This window comes from Scyliorhinus canicula, chromosome 15 (assembly GCF_902713615.1).
Source record: "Scyliorhinus canicula chromosome 15, sScyCan1.1, whole genome shotgun sequence".
NCBI classification, from domain to species: Eukaryota; Metazoa; Chordata; class Chondrichthyes; order Carcharhiniformes; family Scyliorhinidae; genus Scyliorhinus; species Scyliorhinus canicula.
Window position 1 is genome coordinate 146,678,823 of NC_052160.1, and position 21,570 is coordinate 146,700,392.

Consider the following 21,570-nt stretch of genomic DNA (forward strand, 5'->3'; position numbering starts at 1 on the left):
TTGTTGCGGTGGTTTGAGTCCAGTTGGTTGTTGCGGTGGTTTGAGTCCAGTTGGTTGTTGCGGTGGTTTGAGTCCAGTTGGTTGTTGCGGTAGTTTGAGCCCATTTGGTTGTTGCGGTGGTTTGAGTCCAGTTGGTTGTTGCGGTGGTTTGAGTCCAGTTGGTTGTTGCGGTGGTTTGAGTCCAGTTGGTTGTTGCGGTGGTTTGAGTCCAGTTGGTTGTTGCGGTGGTTTGAGTCCAGTTGGTTGTTGCGGTGGTTTGAGTCCAGTTGGTTGTTGCGGTGGTTTGAGTCCAGTTGGTTGTTGCGGTGGTTTGAGTCCAGTTGGTTGTTGCGGTGGTTTGAGTCCAGTTGGTTGTTGCGGTGGTTTGAGTCCAGTTGGTTGTTGCGGTGGTTTGAGTCCAGTTGGTTGTTGCGGTGGTTTGAGTCCAGTTGGTTGTTGCGGTGGTTTGAGTCCAGTTGGTTGTTGCGGTGGTTTGAGTCCAGTTGGTTGTTGCGGTGGTTTGAGTCCAGTTGGTTGTTGCGGTGGTTTGAGTCCAGTTGGTTGTTGCGGTGGTTTGAGTCCAGTTGGTTGTTGCGGTGGTTTCACCGCTCGTTTCTCAGTTAAAATTGAAGTCTTATTGACATAGAAACATAGAACCTCGATTGTGATTGATCCATGAGGCTATGACCAAGTCCAATGGACAGCTTCTCCTCCAGCAGTATTGAAAGCAGAACCGTGGGGGAATGGAGATGTCTTTTATTTGCTGTTGACTCTGTTAGCAGCAAGCAGGGTGCGTGCAAAACTCCCACCATTGTACTTGGATCAAATCTATCTGAGTGGATCTCTCATCTCTTCCTCGTTTCAAACTTTGACCTTTGTTTTGCTGAATTCAGCTAATGAATGTGAAAAGGAACCAAAACTAAGGACTGAAAGTGAAAGCGAATCAATCTAGTCTCCTCTATATTCCTGACAACATGATCCATATCTGCCTTTCCCATCCACAACCCCCTTGCCCCAACCCCATCACCACCCACCAGACACAAAAAAATATTTTAAAGTGAAGAAAACAGAGACTAATTTTGACAAAAGTTTTATCTCCTGGACATCCAGTCCTCGCTCGCATTTCTTAAAGCATTTTATCGTCTGACAATCCTTTGTGAAATTAATGCAGTTAACTTCACCCAGCAGACCTCTAGTTTATCAGATAAACCTGAGTTTGTACTCTGTTACCGATTTACCAATCGATGGAAACAAACTTCCACTGTTTACACTCTCAAGACTTTCCATAATTTGAAAAATCCTTCCTGGATATATGCAACCTTTTCAGTTTCAGTGAATAAAGTGTGTTCCGCCGTTAGTGACTCTTTGTTCTATTACAGTGAATTTTCACTGCTGTGTTAATAACTCTAATATCCTTCCTATAATGAATGACAAACTCCAACATTGGCCTAATTAATGTGAAATGAAAATTTATGTCTTATATCAACATTACTTCTCACCTTTATATATGCTGTCCTCTGTATAAAACCCACTTTGCTTTATTTATAGCAGTTTTTAAAATTGCATATTTATGTACCTGCAACCCCAGATTTTTCAACCTGTTGCGCATCATTGCTGTTCAGGTCACTGCTTGTTTTTTGTACAAGTAATATTTCACATTTTTCCTGTTAAATTGAATTTGTTAACACTGCAATAATCTGAATTATATTTTTACTTGTAAACATACGTTAGGAGACATTGTTATCTCAATGATTTACAGGGATTCACTCAGTTAAGAATTTAGTTTTTTTAATAATTCTTTCTTTCTGTTACCTGTGCCCAGGTGTGTAATTGATTTTCAAGCGACTGCAGTTTACAATTCGCTAAGTCATCATCCAACTGCACCTGTATAAACAGAAATAAAGATTCAACTCAAAGTCATCAACTGATGAAGAGTCCATATGATACTGGGCTACAATGTATTCATCCTCAGAAAATTCACCTCATCTTTAGACAGGTGAGGGTCTCATTTAAATATTAAAATAATGCTGGATGATGTCTTTGGGATTGCAATGCGTTTTAATTCCCGGAAGCCAACTCTGAAATCTCCAACAGAGCAAAGTCCACGGACTACCCAACAGGACAAAGTAAATTTGAATAAATAACTTTTAGCTTGAATCCTTGTTATTTGTGCATTGAAGTTTAAAGTCCTAGTAATATGTGCCTTGTGAATCAGAAACAATAAGGTGGTCATCTTATTTAAAAGTAACCCAATTGACATTGTTGTGGCTCATGAAGAAAGTAAGGAGGTGTGCGATAGAGGGAAATTTGGCCGATTGGATCAGTAACTGGCTATCACATAGAAGACAGAGTGTGGTGGGGAATGGAAAATTTTCAGGCTGGAGACCAGTTACCAGCGGGTGTACCACAGGGATCAGTGCTGGGTCCTCTGCTATTTGTGATTTTTATCAATGACTTGGAGGAGGGGGCTGAAGGATGGGTCAGTAAATTTGCTGATGACACCAAGATTGATGGAGTAGTGGATGAGGTGGAGGGCTGTTGTAGGCTGCAAAGAGACATTGATAGGATGCAGAGCTGGGCCAAAAAATGGCAAGTGGAGTTTAACCCTGATAAGTGCGAGGTGATCCATTTTGGTAGGAAAAATTTGAATGCGGATTACAGGGTCAATGGCAGGGTTCTGAGGAATGTGGAGGAACAGAGAGATCTTGGGGTTCATGTCCAAAGATCTCTGAAGGTTTCCACTCAAGTGGACAGAAGAAGGCTTATGGTGTGTTAGCATTTATTAACAGGGGGCTTGAGTTTAAGAGCCGTGGGGTTATGCTGCAACTGTACATGACCCTGGTGAGACCACATTTGGAGTATTGTGTGCAGTTCTGGTCACCTCACTATGGGAAGGATGTGGAAGCATTGGAAAGGATGCAAAGGAGATTTACCAGGATGCTGCCTGGTTTTCAGGATGGTCTTATGAGGAAAGGTTGAGGGAGCTAAGGCTTTTCCCTTTGGAGCGGAGGAGGATGAGAGGCGACTTAATAGATGATGAGGGGGATAGATAGAGTGGACATTCAGAGACTATTTCCTCGGGTGGATGGAGCTGTTACAAGGGGGCATAACTATAAGGTTCAGGGTGGGAGACATAGGAGGGATGTCCGAGGTAGGTTCTTCACTCGGAGAGTGGTTAGGGTGTGGAATGGACTGTCTGCTGTGATGGTCGAGTTGAACACTTTAGGAACTTTCAAGCGGTTATTGGATAGGCACATGGAGCACACCAGAATTACAAGAAGTGGGATAGCTTGGTCTTGGTTTCGAACAAGGCTCGGCACAAAATCAGGGGCCAAAGGGCCTGTTCTGTGCTATACTGTTCTATGTCTATGTCCTGGACAATTCTTTCCCTGTCCAAAGGAAGCCTTGGCTCATCTTCAGTTATCAGCATTAAGGGGATGTGTTTTTGAAGTTGTTGATCAGTTTTTTGCTTATTTTCTAAGTTACCATATTTCTACTTTACTTCTCGGTTACAGAACTGTCTTCTGTGAGCGAATATAAAGAAACATAAATATAAAGATGAGCCTGTTTTCTTTTAGCTTCCTGTGCTGTGGCAGTACTGGCTATGTCCTAATTTGCGGCACAGAATGAGTAATCAATGTTGCTGCAACAACGTCAAACAATTTCTATTTAATACAGAGGAAATGCCCCACATGGTGACCTCTGGATCTTATTCACTTAAAGGTTGTGATCCTACTGTATAATTCTTGCTTTTCAGATGTTAGCAGTAGCTATTTAGCAATTTAGCTGTAAAAAAAAAGCAACAGAAGAGAAGCTTGTATGTGTGTGGGATTTAGTCAAACATAGAAGATACAGTGTGGAAGGATGCCATTCGGCCCATCGAGTCTACACCGACCCACTTAAGCCCTCACTTCCACCCTATCCCTGTAACCCAATAACCCCCGCCTAACCTTCGTTTTTGGTCACCAAGGGCAATTTAGCATGGCCAACCCACTTAACCTACACATCTTTGGACTGTGGGAGGAAACCGGAGCACCCGGAGGAAACCTACGCAGACACGGGGAGAACATAAGAACATAAGAACTAGGAGCAGGAATAGGCCATCTGGCCCCTCGAGCCTGCTCCGCCATTCAATGAGATCATGGCTGATCTTTTGTGGACTCAGCTCCACTTTCCGGCCCGAACACCATAACCCTTAATCCCTTTATTCTTCAAAAAACTATCTATCTTTACCTTAAAAACATTTAATGAAGGAAACGTGCAGACTCCGCACAGACAGTGACTCAGCGGGGAATCGAACCTGGGACCCTGGCGCTGTGAAGCCACAGTGCTTTGCACTTGTGCTACCGTGCTGCCCAGACAGCATATTGTTCATTTGTGTGTCAGGTATAAATACCATTGCTCTAATTAATAAAAATAGAATATACTGCACCTTTAATAAGTACCAGTGCAAACTGGAAATATTGGATTTTCTTGAATACATATAATCAAATATTATTTTGTGCTGAGACCTGGGTTAAAACCAACATTCACATTGAACCCAGCTCACGTCTGCTGGATTATTTTTCACTTTCATTGCAGGGAATTTGCTTGGCTGGAAGTATTGTCCCTTCAAATTAAAAACTCACATGTACATATTGAGATTATTTGCACACCACAGACTCTTCAGGACAATGGATCAATGTCTACATTCTACCAATCAACCAGTCAATATTAGCACACACCATCCTGACACACTGTTCCTTCATTGTCATTGGGCCGGTATTCTGGAATTCCCTACCATCTGGGAGTTTAATAAGGCCACAAATACTTCTCAGAGAGACCAGGAATGGGCCAGAAACCACCTTTGTCAGCACTTCCAACATCTAGAACATAGAACATAGAACACTACAGCGCAGTACGGGCCCTTCGGCCCTCGATGTTGCGCCGACCTGTGAAACCATCTGAAGCCTATCTGTTGAGTAAAACATACAAAGGAATGGAAGATTCTGGATTCACCAACCAGTATTAATCGCCCAATCCTTTCCTACCTTCCATGATTTCTCTGCCGCCTGGAAGACTGTTGCAAGTAGCTGTTGGAGAAGAGTGAGTTTCTTTTTCAGCATCAGTTCACGATGCAGAGCTTCCTGCAAGAGGAATATACATTTAGTATTAGCCCAAACTCTAACAATCTGATAAAATCATATGTTTGCTTGGTATTGAAAACTATATTAAATCACTAAATCTATACTTGTTGAATTATAATGTGGAGATGCCGGTGTTGGACTGGGGTGAGCACCGTAAGAAGTCTTACAACACCAGGTTAAAGTCCAACAGGTTTATTTCAAACACTAGCCTTCGGAGCGCAGCTCCTTCTTCCTCAGGTGGATTGGTTAATTAATAGAAAGCAAAGAGTGGGGATAATGGATGTTTCTCTGGTTGGCAATCAGTAGCTAGTGGTGTCCCTCAGGGATCAGTGTTGGGCCCACAATTGTTCACAATTTACATAGATGATTTGGAGTTGGGGACCAAGTGAAATGCGTCCAAGTTTGCAGACAACACTAAGATGAGTGGTAAAGTGAAATGTGCAGAGGATACTGGAAGTCTGCAGAGGGATTTGGATAGGTTAAGTGAATGGGCTAGGGTCTGGCAGATGGAATACAATATTGACAAATGTGAGGTTATCCATTTAGGTAGGAATAACAGCAAAAGGGATTATTATTTAAATGATAAAATACGAAAACATGCTGCTGTGCAGACAGACCTGGGTGTGCTAGTGCATGAATCGCAAAAAGTTGGTTTACAGGGCAACAGGTGATTAAGAAGGCAAATGGAATTTTGTCTTTGATTGCTAGAGGGATGGAGTTTAAGACAAGGGAGGTTATGCTGCAATTGTATATTGTGTTAGTGTGGCCACACCTGGAGTATTGTGTTCAGTTTTGGTCTCCTTACTTGAGAAAGGACGTACTGGCGCTGAAGGCTGTGCAGAGGAGATTCACTAGGTTAATCCCAGAGCTAAAGGGGTTGGATTACGAGGAGAGGTTGAGTAGCCTGGGACTGTACTCATTGGAATTTAGAAGGATGAGGGGGGATCTTATAGAAACATATAAAATTATGAAGGGAATAGATAGGATAGATGTGGGCAGGTTGTTTCCACTGGCGGGTGAAAACAGAACTAGGGGGCATCGTCTCAAAATAAGGGGAAGTAGATTTAGGACTGATCTTAGGAGGAACTTCTTCACCCAAAGGGTTGTGAATCTATGGAATTCCTTGCCCAGTGAAGCAGTTGAGGCTCCTTCGTTAAATGTTTTTAAGATAAAGATAGATAGTTTTTTGAAGAATAAAGGGATTAAGGGTTATGGAGTTCGGGCCGGAAAGTGGAGCTGAGTCCACTAAAGATCAGCCATGATCTCATTGAATGGCGGAGCAGGCTCGAGGAGCCAGATGACCTACTCCTGCTCCTAGTTCTTATGTTCTTATTTGGTGCGGGGTTCCGAATCCGATACCTCACCGGAATTTGGAGATTCCCGGGAGGCGCAGAACCTTTTGGAAGGCTGGCTGCAGGCCTCTCCCAGCATTCTGCAGTGAGATCACAACGCAGCCGGAGAATCATGCCCATAGAATCCCTACAGTGCAGGAGGAGGCCATTCGGTCCATCGGGTCTAAACCGACCCTTCGAAAGAGCACCCTACCTGGACCCAATCCTCACCCTATTCCTTAAGGGGCAATTGATCATGGCCAATCCATCTAACCTGTACATCTTTGGATTGTGGGAGGAAACCGGAGCACCCGGAGGAAACCTATGCAGACACGGGGAGAACGTGCAAACTCGGCACAGTCACCCTAGGCCTGAATCGAACATGGCACCCTGGAGCTGTGAGGCAGCCGTGCTAACCACTGTGCCACCATGCCGCCCTGGTGAAAATCTTTTCATGGTGAAAATGTTAAAGTAGACATAAACTGACACTTACTCTGGTGGGTTTACACTGTCTGTTTTTATGACATAATAAATTATCATTGCTGTCTTCAAGAAACGAATAGTGGGTATTACCTTTAGATACTCTGAGAGCTGTTGGATCTCCTGTAAGACACAAATACAGGTTACAGCAATTTATAGAAACAAAATGAGTCATGGATGAAGGCAAATTAGCATGTCTTTCACAGGAATGTTAATCCCTCCATAAAGTTTCACTCCACTACCCTACCCAACCCAGAAGATTTGCAGATATTAACCAGCATTTGTAAAAGGTTAAAGCAAAATACTGTGGGTACTGGAAATCTGAAATAAAAACAAATACTTCAGCAGGTCTGGCAGAACCTGTAGAGAGAGGAACAAAGTTAACATTTCATGTTCTGACTTCATCAGAACTGGAACTTAATCTTCAGATCTGAAGAAGTGTCATATTCGACTTGAAACATTATCATTTGTGAGGTTTTCCTGACATTAATTCAAAGCTTGTTTTTTTTTAGCTGTACATGTCAAATTGACATACAAACATGATATCATGTTCAATAGTGTTTTCAGCATTCCCACTCCACTGAGTATGTTAAACACCTCTCCCATCTTCTCCCTTCAAGATTGAAGAGTTCAAGGGTGCGATTCTTCCAAAACATTTCCAAACTAATTTGTGGCGGGTTTTTCAGGGAGTTTCCCGCTGGCTCTGCTGGCAAGTTCCCCACCGTTATTCAATGACACTTAGTCACTTTTTTGGGCCCTGGAGAATTTCTCACCGGTTTAGCCCACATTTAGGGCTAGAATCTCCGGTCGCTGGTCAGACGTGGCCGGCGAATCCCGCCCGAGGTCAATGGAGTTCTCCGTCCAATCGCCTTTCCCGATTTTGACATCGGCTAATGGAGAATCCTGCCCCAGATCTTTTCACAACCTATCCCGAAACATTCACTAGGTACACTTCCCATTAACTACCCCAGTGTAAAAATGAGATTATTGATTGTCAATCCTGTGCCAGGGAGTTCTTGCCCAATGATCATTCAAGTTATGAGAATTTGTTAATGCAACATCCATGAACACTGTAATTTTTACTGTAATGCTGCTTATTGCTGGTCATGAGTGAACCCCAAGTATGAATTCCTACCCTGTGAAAGGATTGACTGAAACAATAGTTCATGCATTGTGTGGACCGTTGATGCTTTTTTCTTTACCTTGTCCAGAATAGCAATGCCGCAGCTGTGAAGGAAAATATAAAAAAAGCATTAGGGACATTCACCGGTCAATGGATTCCAACTAAAATGATGTGATTCATCTCTGTAAATGCTATACTGCTCCTACAGGATGTTCATATCATAGATGTGTGATCTATGTATCGATGATCATTTTCATTATGCATGAGTTATAGTGTTTTAGGTTAGCACAATGTCCTGGGGCATTGGCAGAGCAGAAATGGTGCCGTTGGTCAGATCGCTCTTCCATTCCTGCACAGTAGTTTGATTTCATCTACCTTGATCACCAGGCAAAGACTTTAAAAGGAATTGGCTAAATGAAAAGTACTAAGCAATGCATAAGATAGCTGAGTACTGGAAAGAAGCAAGTCTCAAAGTAACAGTCCACATGATGGGAGGTGTATACATACTCTGTTTGTTGGCTTGCTTCTTTCTTCATGAGTTCACTGTCTGTGTCTGAAGGCACCTGTATGGCTGTTCAAACAAGGGGTAAGATTGGATACATAAGTGCTGTGACGGTTAAAATCCCCACATAAAAGCTAAGAAGCAACAAGCGTAGGAAAATTGACCTGTTTCTACAACAAAGTATGACATTTGTGTCTATTACATTAGTACATTAATAGATGGACTATATGTAAATAAATAACAATCGTACATTGGTCCACAATTTCCTCTCAGTGATAGAGGAACAGTCAACATTCACTTTGTTACAAGCTGACCACAAAAGTTTGGTGGGCTTGGTTTTTCGAAACCCTAATTTCAGTGTACTTTGCACCGATTCAATGAGGCGCGCTCTTCTAAAACAAACCTGTGGTACCTGTGAGCAGCACAAAAAACAACAAACTCTCCACTAATCAGATTGAAGAATTCTCACAAAGTCCAAAACAGAAACTTTAAAGCTGGAAGTAGAAATTAGATTAAAATTTAGAGTACCCAATTCATTTTTTCCTATTAAGGGGCAATTTAGCGTGCCCAATCCACCTACCCTGCACATCTTTGGGTTGTGGGGGCGAAACCCACGCAGACAAGGGGAGAATGTGCAAACTCCATACACACAGGGCGAAATTCTCCGCCCCCCACGACGGGTGGGAGAATAGCGGGAGGGCCTTCCCGACATTTTTGCCGCCCTCCCGCTATTCTCCCCTCCCCCCGCTGAAGTCCCGACCCGAATCGCTGCCGCCGTTTTTTTACGGCCGGCAGCGATTCTCAGCTGTTAGATGGGCCGAAGTCCCAGCCCTTTCCGCCGTTTTTACGAACGGCAAACACACCTGGTCTTGCCGTTCGTAAAAACGGCGTCACAGACTCGCAATTAATAACCATGGCACCGATTGGCACGGCAGTACCACGGCCGTGCCAAGGGTGCCATGGGCCCGCGATCGGTGGGCACCGATCGCGGGCAGCGGGCCCGATGCCCGCGCACTACTTGTCCTTCCGCCGCCCCGCAGTATCCATTCGCGGGGCGGCTGAGGGGCAACCCGGCCTGCGCATGCGCGGGTTTCGCGCAAAACGCGATGACGTCACCCGCGCATGCGCGGGTTGGAGTCTTCCAAACTGCGCATGCGCGGCTGACGTCATATGACGCGTCAGCCGGCGCTAACTCCGGCAAGCGGGTTTAACGATTTTCGTTAAGCCCGTCTTGCCGGAGCCTACGGCGTCGGGCTGCTAGCCCCGACCGGGGACCAGAATCGGTCCCCGGTCGGGAAGGGGCGCGCTGCCGTAAAACCCGCCCGGGTTTTACGGCAGCTTTACGATTTCTCCCGTTTTGGGAGAATCTCGCCCACAGTGACCCGGGGCAGGGATCGAACCTGGGACCTCGGCGCCGTGAGGCAGCAATGCGACCCACTGCGCCACTGTGCTACCCTAAGTTAGATTTAAATTATGTACAGAAAGCCAAATAAAGATTGGAAAAGACAGATGGGATTAAGAGAGTGACAAAAAAAATTGGAAAGAAGAATCGCTTCTACTTTTTAAAAAATCTCCATCATTAATTTGGCTTCTAAGGGAATGGGACTCCACACTTATAAAATACAATTTTCGTGACATAGAGGTTGTTCAGCGATAATTATTACTTTTTACATTGTTAAAAACTCATTTCCTCCTGAATGCATCTGTCGTAATATTTTCAGTCATCTGTAATGCGGAACGAGTGGGTGAGTCCCTGCTTAGCAGACAATTCAATACAGAGTTGATTGAGACTGCAACAGTAAGCTGTGCAAAGCAGCAGGTTATATCTGACAGAACCTATGGGTTTAACCGCTAATTTACATTTAACTGCTAATGTGCAGGAATCACAGGCTGGATTTCATGCTCTCCTGTGAGGGGTTTGAAGGCAGGGCAGGTCAAACCCAGCAACCTTATCAGTGGCGCTTTGGCAACCTGCCCATCTGTGGGCCAATTGAAGCTCTCAAATGGGCAATTAATACCTGCTTAAGGGCCTCATCCCGCTGCTGGGATTTAACTGGAATGTGGGTTTCCTACAGCATGCCAACTGCCCAACCCAACAGCACTTCCTGCTCAGCCTGGTAATGAGCTGAGAGGGTCCCACTTTAATGCACAACCTAGACTCATTGTCGGGTTCTTTCAAACTTCCTCAGTTTCCCCGCCACCCTCTCCAGACTTTCTACCTGGCCCTTCACTTCCCTTGCACCCCTCATTCAACAAGCCTGCCAGTTCAACTGCAGTGAGACGCCAAACACACCTCAAATCCCAAACTCAGCACAACACTCCGTCGTCATGGCCTTGCTGCAATACCAGCAGTGGCCATCTTTCCTGGTGATGCTGTCAGTATTGGGGTGCTGCCTGCTTCTGATTGGCAAGCAGCTCTCTGAGGCACGACTTCCAATTGCTCGGGGCAGAGCTTCAACTACTGGACCAGCCGTAGGAATAGAAGATTGTGGAGTCATTGGTGATGATCTTTCAGGAATCACTGTAGGCAGGAAGGGTCCCAGAGGACTGGAAAGTGGCTAATGTAACACTGCTGTTTCAGAAGGGAGTGAGGCAGAAGACGGGAATTTATCGACCGGTTAGCCTGACTTCGGTCATTGGTATGATTTTAGAGTCCATTATTAAAGATGAGATCACTTGGAAGTGCATGATAAAATAGGACTGAGTCAGCACGGCTTTGTCAAAGGGAGGTCATGTCTGACAAATCTATTAAGAGTTCTTTGAGAAGGTAACAAGGAAGTTAGACAAGGGAGAACCAGTGGACGTAATTTATTTAGATTTCCAGAAGGCCTTTGACAAGGGGCCACATAGGAGACTGTTGAATAAGTTAAGAGCCCATGGTGTTAAGGGTCAGATCCTGGCATGGATAGAGGATTGGCTGACTGGCAGAAGGCAGAGAGTGGGGATAAAGGGGTCCTTTTCAGGATGACAGCCAGTGACTAGTGGTATGCCTCAGGGGTCTTTGCTGGGACCACAACTTTTTAAAAGATACATTAATGATCTGGAAGAAGGAACTGAAGGCACTGTTGCTAAGTTTGCACATGATACAAAGATCTGTAGACGGACAGGTAGTATTGAGGAAGCAGGGCGGGGGGCTGCAGAAGGACTTGGACAGGCTAGGAGAGTGGGCAAAGAAGTGGCAGATGGAATACAATGTGGAAACGTGTAAGGTTATGCACTTTGGAAGGAGGCATAGACTATTTTTTAAATGGGGAAATGCTTCGGAAATCAGAAGCATAAAGGGACGTGGGAGTCCTTGTTTACAATTCTCTTAAGGTTACCATGCAAGTTCAGTTGGCAGTTAGGAAGGCAAATGCAATGTTAACATTCATGTCGAGAGAGCTAGGATACAAGACCTGGGATGTTCTTCTGAGGCTCTGTAAGGTCTGGTCAGACCCCATTTGGAGCAGTTTTGGGCCCCATATCGAAGGAAGAATGTGCTGGCCTTGGAAAGGGTCCAGAGGAAGTTCAAAACACAATGAAATGAAGCAGAAGATTGATAGTAACCAAAAATTGGCAATTGATGCCAAATTAACCAAATCATTTATAATCTCTTCTAAAACTTCATGTGGCACAATACAGTGGTTCAGAATATAGCAATCAGTCAGGATAATACTGTCATGTGTTCCAGCTTCAGGTACAGAGGCTCATGTATTATCCTTCATTCCAAAATAAAGACTAATTATATCTTAACAATGTAAACTATCTTTAACTTTAGACTCTTATTATTCTTCTCAGATATTCACCTTTATCCCTTTTAGAAACCTTCTTGTTGGCTGTGTCACATTGGACTGTTGCACTGATGTGGAAACTGAAATTTGGATTCTTTGTTCCCCAGTGAGAATGTTGGTTAGCTAACGGGGTGCCATTGCTGCTCGAAAGGAAGTGTGGAGACATCTGTAAACAGAAAAAGAGCTCACTTAAAAAATTATTGGTCAACAACAAAGTGCCCTTCTACATAGGATGGGGACAATTCCTTCTCATACGTAAAAATAAAACTCCTTCTCCTCAGCAACGCTATACTGACAGGGTGTATTCTCCAGAGGCTTCAATGGACACATGCCAATGTTTGAAAGGATGTTTAAATGCAGCTCAGTAGAAAATTAGCCATGTTTCTGTTTGAGCAAGTGGCTTTCTCTTTCTAACTTCTCTTGATAAGAATGTACACACAGATAATAACTGACCCATGGGCCATCACATTAATCTTCTAATTGGTTAAACTTTCCAACTCAACTTGCTTTTTGCCAGATAGTAAGGAATGGTAAATGCCACCATGTCAAAGTTGTGAGGTCATGAGTCTTCATTTTAATAGTAAATGACTTTCGCCGGCGTTGCATGGATGAACATAATGGTCAAATATTCAAGTTGAGGTTTTTTTAAAAATGTTGCATTTGAAAATCTGGAAGTTGGTGTTGCAGAAAAATATTTTTGCTCTGCCATTTTCAATGGAGTGAAATATCTCTACTAAAAGATGATTCATCTACAAAAACGTCAAAAATTCCGCAGGACAGTGGAATCTTTGTGTAATGCTTCCATTTCTCGCTACATAAAGCAAAATTTACAGATACAAATCACCACATCAAAGCTCAAGTGAGTCAAATTGAAACAGTGTGATCACCCTATCGGAGAACCCTCAGTCCAGTTCCCACCTCTACTGCATTGAGAGATGAGTGGGTACAACAACTTATTAATATTGGCTGCAGTGGAGGCTGTGAGGGTTAATTATTGTTTTAAAATATTCCGAAGTTACTAATTCATCGGCTGAAGATGTCTGGTATGGTAAAACACCCAGACTCATTTCCATTTTATTAACTATAATTTGAACATTGCCTTCAATAGTTTGGAACCAATCGCTCAAAAGTTCCTTGATTCAGTTCATACCGAAATTTACACAATGTCTGTGTCGATCTTGCTGGTGGGAACTTATGCCCAGATTTCCTGCATCAGCTTATTTATCTTATTTGGAAATTAAAGAAGGAAACAAGTGCAATTGATGCACCACCAGGGGCAGTATTGAGTGGGCTGCTCTCTCCTGTTGTAGTGTCTCAATCTCAGAGCCTCATATTGCTGTTCCTCTTCCTCTATAATGCAGAACAAGGAGATGACTATTAAGAAGACCACTCCATCTGCTTAATCCTTCTGACTGTGTGCATGTGTTAATGGGGTAAGGGTCTGAAAAACATCATGTGCGCTGAGGTTGACAACAATTTTGCTTAACTACAGAACAGATCTTAGTATAAGATTTAGTTCTAATTTGTGACAAAATCTTTCTGACAAACTCCACCATAAATGTCAGTTACATAAGAACATAAGAACTAGGAGCAGGAGTAGGCCATCTGGCCCCTTGAGTCTGCTCCGCCATTCAATGAGATCATGGCTGATCTTTTGTGGACTCAGCTCCACTTTCCGGCCCGAACAACATAACCCTTAATCCCTCTATTCTTTAAAAAGCTATCTGTCTTTATCTTAAAAACATTTAATGAAGGAGCCTCTACTGCTTCACTGGGCAAGGAATTCCATAGATTCACAACCCTTTGGGTGAAGAAGTTCCTCCATAACTCAGTCCTAAATCTACTTCCCCTTATTTTGAGGCAATGCCCCCTAGTTCTGCTTTCACCCGCCAGTGGAAACAACCTGCCCGCATCTATCCTATCTATTCCCTTCATAATTTTATATGTTTCTATAAGATCCCCCCTCATCCTTCTCAATTCCAACGAGTACAGTCCCAGTCTACTCAACCTCTCCTCGTAATCCAACCCCTTCAGCTCCGGGATTAACCTAGTGAATCTCCTCTGCACACCCTCCAGTGCCAGTATGTCCTTTCTCAAGTAAGGAGACCAAAACTGAACACAATACTCCAGGTGTGGCCTCACTAACACCTTATACAATTGCAGCATAACCTCCCTAGTCTTAAACTCCACCCTCTAGCAATGAAGGACAAAATTCCATTTGCCTTCTGAATCACCTGTTATACCTGTAAACCATATTTTTGCGACTCATGCACTAGCACACCCAGGACTCTCTGCACAGCAGCATGTTTTAATATTTTATCATTTAAATAATAATCCGGTTTGCTGTTATTCCTACCAAAATGGATGACCTCACATTTGTCAACATTGTATTCCATCTGCCAGACCCTAGCCCATTCACTTAACCTATCCAAATCTCTCTGCAGACTTCCAGTATCGTCTGCACTTTTTGCTTTACCACTCATCTTAGTGTCATCTGCAAACTTGGACACATTGCCCTTGGTCCCCAACTCCAAATCATCTATGTAAATTGTGAACAATTGTGGGCCCAACATGGATCCCTGAGGGACACCACTAGCTACTGATTGCCAAGCAGAGAAACACCCATTAATCTCCATTCTTTGCTTTCTATTAATTAACCAATCCTCTATCCATGCTACTACTTTACCCTTAATGCCATGCATCTTTATCTTATGCAGCAACCTTTTGTGTGGCACCTTGTCAAAGGCTTTCTGGAAATCCAGATATACCACATCCATTGGCTCCCCGTTATCTACTGCACTGGTAATGTCCTCAAATAATTCCACAAAATTAGTTAGGCACGACCTGCCCTTTATGAATCCATGCTGCGTCTGCCCAATGGGACAATTTCCATTCAGATGCCTCGCTATTTCTTCCTTGATGATAGATTCCAGCATCTTCCCTACTACCGAAGTTAAGCTCACTGGCCTATAATTTCCTGCTTTCTGCCTACCTCCTTTTTTAAACAGTGGTGTCACGTTTGCTAATTTCCAATCCGCCGGGACCACCCCAGAGTCTAGTGAATTTCGGTAAATTATCACTAGTGCATTTGTAAGTTCCCTAGCCATCTCTTTTGGCACTCTGTGATGCATTCCATCAGGGCCAGGAGACTTGTCTACCTTTAGCCCCATTAGCTTGCCCATCACTACCTCCTTGTTGATAACAATCCTCTCAAGGTCCTCACCTGTCATAGCCTCATTTCTATCAGTCACTGGCATGTTATTTGTGTCTTCCACTGTGAATACCGACCCAATAAACCTGTTCAGTTCCTCAGCCATTTCCTCATCTCCCATTATTAAACCTCCCTTCTCATCCTCTAAAGGACCAATATTTACCTGAGCCACTCTTTTTTGTTTTATATATTTGTAGAAACTTTTACTGTCTGTTTTTATATTCTGAGCAAGTTTACTCTCATAATCTATTTTACTCTTCGTTATAGCTTTTTTAGTAGCTTTCTGTTGCCCACTAAAGATTTCCCAGTCTTCTAGTCTCCCACTAATCTTTTATCATTTTGTATGCTTTTTCCTTCAATTTGATACTCTCCCTTATTTCCTTAGATATCCACGGTCGATTTTCCCTCTTTCTACCGTCCTTCCTTTTTGTTGGTATAAACTTTTGCTGAGCACTGTGAAAAATCGCTTTGAAGGTTCCTCACTGTTCCTCAACTGTTCGGCCCTAACGTCTTTGCTCCCAGTCTACCGTAGCTAGTTCTTCTCTCATCCCATTGTAATCTCCTTTGTTTAAGCACAAAACACTAGTATTTAATTTTACCTTCTCACCCTCCATCTGTATTTTAAATTCCACCATATTGTGATCGCTCCTTCCGAGAGGATCCCTAACTATGAGATCATGAATCAATCCTGTCTCATTACACAGGACAAGATCTAGGACCGCTTGTTCCCTCATAGGTTCCATTACATACTGTTCTAGGAAACTATCGCGGATACATTCTATAAACTCCTCCTCAAGGCTGCCTTGACCGACCTGGTTAAACCAATCGACATATAGATTAAAATCCCCCATAATAACTGCTGTACCATTTCTACATGCATCCGTTATTTCTTTGTTTATTGCCTGCCCCACCATAATGTTACTATTTGGTGGCCGATAGACTACTCCTATCAGTTACTTTTTTGCCTTACTATTCCTGATTTCCACCCAAATGGATTCAACCTTATCCTCCATAGCACCGATGTCATCCCATACTATTGCCCGGATGTCATCCTTAAATAACAGAGCTACACCACCTCCCTTACCATCCACTCTGTCCTTCGGAATAGTTTGATACCCTCGGATATTTAACTCCCAGTCGTGACCATCCTTTAACCATGTTTCAGTCATGGCCACTAAATTACAGTCATTTACGATGATATGCACCATCAGGGGAAGGCAGCAGCAGCCATGTTCATGGCACTGTGGCTGGCTCTGCTGCACAGCAGGGCAGGAAGAAGAATACAGTAAAAAGTCTTACAACACCAGGTTAAAGTCCAACAGGTTTGTTTCAAACACTAACTTTCGGAGCACTGCTCCTTCCTCAGGTGAATGCAGAGGTATGTTCCAGAAACATATATATAGACAAAGTCAAAGAAGAAGAAGAATGGCAGGGCTATAGTGATAGGGGATTCAATCGTAAGGGGAATAGACAGGCGGTTCTGCGGACACAATCGAGACTCCAGGATGGTATGTTTCCTCCCTGGAGCAAGGGTCAAGGATGTCTCGGAGCGGCTGCAGGACATTTTGGGCACTAAGGGAAATTTAGCATGTCCAATCCGCCTAACCCGAACATCTTTGGACTGTGGGATGAAACCGGAGCACCCGGAGGAAACCTATGCAGACACGGGGAGAACGTGCAAACTCTGCACAGACAGTGACCCAAGCCGGGAATCGAACCTGGGAGTCTGGAGCTGTGAAGCAACTGTGCTAACCATTGTGCTACCATAATCTTGCCTTATCACAATCATTGTTTTCTGTACTGCTGGAATTTCCTGACATCGAACATTATATTTTTTGTTCAAAAAAGTGATTATACACTACACCCACTACATCCAGGACCTCAGTTCAAATTGGATACAATTAGTAAAATTGAACCTTGGGTTGTATCACCCAGCCACATATTCCTTGTGGTTTGTCAATGGGAATTCCCATTGAAACCACCCCACACCTCTGCGAAATCAGTATCAGGGACGCACTGCAAGCGGGAAAATTCAAGCCCTTATTTGGTTCCTTTGCCAGCAATCAGTGTGACGAGTGAAAGACTTTATGAATATTAGATTCTAAGTATTGGGCAATGTAAGGGTTGAAAGCCTGGGGTCAGAGTGTGTTTGACTACATTAGTCATGCATTATTCCAGCGAAAGAGGTAACAGAGTGTACAGCCTTTCAGAGGTTGATGGATAAGCAGGTACCAGAACTTTTAAGGATTTTATTTGTGAGGATAAGGTTCACTCACGTGTACAAGATGGAGTAGGTAAGGATATTTGAGATCTTAAGGGATACAGGAGCAAGTAAACCTTTAATGGTGAGAGATAAGGAGATATATAGTTGGGAAGGAGTATTGCCAGGAAAGGTGATAGTATGTGGGATTAGTGGTGAGAACAGTAGTGTGTCACAATGCAAGGTAAGATTAGAGAGTCTGGTTAAAAGTGGTGAAGTGGTAATCGGAGTCACAGAAAAATGAACTTTTTCAGGAGTATAATTCTTCCGAGGCTATGAAATAGTTGGATCACAGGTGGGAGTGCAGCCTACTGTGGTTGACAAGCCAGTGGAAAGTCAAACAACTGAGATGTTGCGGGTGTGTTTCCTTTTTTTAAAAATAATTTTTATTCAGATTTTCACAAAATATCAATAACAGAAAATATTAACAGAAAATAATATTAACAACTAATGAAAACAAGAAAGAACAAACCCCCCCGGTAAATACAAAAAAAGAAGAAATAGATTAACACCCATCATAGAGAAGATACACATGTACACGTCCCTTCAAACCAACCCACCAAAACAACCCCCCCCCCCCGCCGCCCCCCCGGGCTCTTGCTGCTGGCTTTTTTCCCTTCCGTTCTGCCACGAAATCAAGGAAAGGCTGCCACCGCCTGAAAAATCCCTGTACTGATCCCCTCAGGGCAAATTTCACCCTCTCAAATTTGATGAACCCCGCCATATCATTGATCCAGGCCTCCACGCTTGGGGGTCTCGCATCCTTCCGCTGAAGAAGAATCCTCCGCCGGGCTACTGGGGACGCAAAGGCCAGAACACCGGCCTCCTTCGCCTCCTGCACTCCCGGCTCCACCGCAACCCCAAAAATTGCGAGTCCCCAGCCTGGCTTGACCCTGGATCCTACCACCCTCGACACCGTCCCTGCCACCCCCTTCCAAAATTCTCCCAGCGCTGGACATGCCCAGAATATATGGGCATGGTTAGCTGGGCTCCCCGAGCACCTAGCACACCTGTCTTCGCCCCCAAAGAACCTACTCATCCTCGTCCCGGTCATATGAGCCCTATGTAGCACCTTGAACTGTATGAGGCTAAGCCTCGCACAAGAAGAGGAGGAGTTCACTCTTTCCAGAGCATCCGCCCACGTCCCCTCCTCAATATCCTCACCAAGCTCCTCTTCCCATTTACCCTTCAGCTCCTCCACCGAGGCCTCGTCTACCTCCTGCATCACTTGGTACATGTCCGAAATCCTTCCCCCTCCAACCCACACCCCCGAGAGCACCCTGTCCTGGACCCCACGTGGGGGCAACAGAGGGAACCCTGCCAACTGCCGCCTGGCAAACGCCCTTACCTGCATGTACCTAAAAATGTTCCCCGGGGGGAGCCCGTATTTCCCCTCTAACTCACCCAGGCTCGCAAACTTCCCGTCTACAAACAGGTCCCTCAACCTCCTAACACCCGCCCTGTGCCAACTCAGGAACCCGCCATCGATTCTCCCTGGAATAAACTGGTGGTTCCCCCGTATCGGGGACCCCATCGAGGCCTCCACCTCCCCCCTGTGCCGTCTCCATTGCCCCCAGATTTTGAGGGTAGCCGCCACCACCGGGCTCGTGGTATACCTCGTTGGAGGGAGTGGCAAAGGCGCCGTTACCAGCGCCTCCAGGCTCGTGTCCACACAGGGCGCCATCTCCATCCTCATCCATGCTGCCCCTTCCCCGTCCATTACCCATTTACGCACCATCGCTGCGTTGGCAGCCCAATAGTACCCACAGAGGTTGGGCAGCACCAGCCCCCCCCCATCCCTGCCCCGCTCCAAAAACACCCTTCTCACCCTCGGAGTCCCATGCGCCCATACAAATCCCGTAATACTCCTGTTGACCCTCCTAAAAAAGGCCTTCGGGATAAGGATGGGGAGGCACTGGAACAGGAACAAAAACCTCGGGAGCATCGTCACCGTGACTGACTGCACCCTGCCCGCCATTGACAGCGGCAACATGTCCCATCTTTTAAACTCCTCCTCCATTTGCTCCACCAGCCTTGTGAGGTTAAGTTTGTGTAGGGCCCCCCAGCTCCTGGCCACCTGGACTCCCAGGCATCTAAAGCTCCTCTCCGCCCTTTTTAGTGGGAGCCTACCTCCTCCTGATCCCCCGGGTGCACGACGAACAGCTCGCTCTTACCCAGGTTGAGCTTGTACCCAGAGAAGTCCCCAAATTCCTAGAGAATCGTCATCACCTCCGGCATTCCCCCCACTGGGTCTGCCACACACAGCAATAAATCATCCGCATAAAGCGACACTCGGTGCTCCTCCCCCCACCGCACCAGTCCCCTCCAGTTCCTCGACTCCCTCAACACCATGGCCAGGGGTTTGCCAACGTAAAGAGCAAGGGGGACAAGGGACACCCCTGTCTCGTCCCTCGGTATAACCAAAAGTACTCCGATCTTCTCCTATTCGTGGCTACGCTCGCCATCGGGGCCTCATATAACAGCCTCACCCATCTGACAAACCCCTCCCCAAACCCAAACCTTTCCAGCACCTCCCACAAGTACCCCCACTCAACCCTATCAAAGGCCTTCTCCGCGTCCAGTGCCACCACTATCTCCGCCTCCCCTTCTACCGCCGGCATCATTATAACATTCAAGAGCCTCCGTATGTTGGTGTTCAGCTGCCTTCCCTTCACGAACCCCGTCTGGTCCTCATGAATGACCCCCGGCACACAGTTCTCTATTCTTGTGGCCAAGATCTTCGCCAACAGCTTGGCGTCTACATTTAACAGCGAGATCGGCCTGTATGACCCACACTGCAGGGGGTCCTTGTCCCGCTTAAGGATCAAGGAAATCAGCGCCGGGATATAGTCGGGGGCAAAGCCCCCCCTCCCTTGCCTCGTTAAAGGTCCTAACCAACAGGGGACCCAGCAGGTCTGCATACATTTTATAGAATTCGACCAGGAACACATCTGGTCCCGGCGCCTTCCCCGACTGCATGTTCCCTATCCCTTTGACCAGCTCCTCCAGCTCAGTCGGTGCCCCCAGTCCCTCCACCTGCCCCTCCTCCACCTTTGGGAATCTCAGCCGGTCCAAGAAGCGCCCCATTCCCCCCCCCCCCCCTCCGCTGGGGGTTCAGACCGATACAATTCCCCGTAGAAGTCCCTGAAGACCCCATTGATATCTACCCCCCTTCGCACCACTTTCCCTCCCCTATCCTTAACTCCACCAATCTCCCTGGCCGCATCACGTTTACGGAGCTGATGCGCCAGCATCCTACTCGCCTTCTCCCCATATTGCGGGTGTGTTTCCTGATGGTGTGGTAACTAGAGCACAAAGTCATAGGTTGAGGAAGGGAACTTGCGGAGTACCGACAGAGAGGCTGAGGTACAGTTGTCAGAAACCATGTTTGATCAGTTGGTTGATAAAGAACAAGAGCAGGTGGTTGGTGGAGTGGATATCTTTAGTTCAAACAAATTGATTAAATTACAACAGAAAGATTCCGAAATAAAGCAGTTGTATCAAGAAACAGACACAGAAATGGAATCTGAGCATATACCAAAGTGTTATTACATTAGAAATGATATATTAATGAAAAAATGGAGACCTTTATCTCCTCGAACTATTATGACCCCATGCCCTCGATCATCATGTAACAGTAACTGTTTCAACACAGCGGAAAGGACTCGAGGGGAGTCTGTAACCAGGTTACTTATGTGTTTGAGGAAAATAGCTGAATTTTGTGAGTATGAACATAAGAACATAAGAACTAGGAGCAGGAGTAGGCCATCTGGCCCCTCGAGCCTGCT

General features: G+C 45.2%; 1 protein-coding gene across 4 annotated transcripts in view; it reads right to left on the reverse strand.

The window, feature by feature from the left end:
- Positions 1–21,570, reverse strand: part of LOC119978552 (TRAF3-interacting JNK-activating modulator) — a 92,262-nt gene that overhangs the window by 54,893 nt on the left and 15,799 nt on the right. For all 4 annotated transcript variants that reach the window (XM_038820278.1, XM_038820277.1, XM_038820276.1 and 1 more), the window contains 6 exons: positions 12,327–12,477; positions 8,547–8,610; positions 8,119–8,143; positions 7,010–7,039; positions 5,010–5,105; positions 1,792–1,863 (listed from right to left, as the gene is read on the reverse strand). In XM_038820278.1, the coding sequence (XP_038676206.1) occupies positions 1,792–1,863; positions 5,010–5,105; positions 7,010–7,039; positions 8,119–8,143; positions 8,547–8,610; positions 12,327–12,477 (438 nt within the window). The remainder of the gene's footprint in view (positions 1–1,791; positions 1,864–5,009; positions 5,106–7,009; positions 7,040–8,118; positions 8,144–8,546; positions 8,611–12,326; positions 12,478–21,570) is intronic.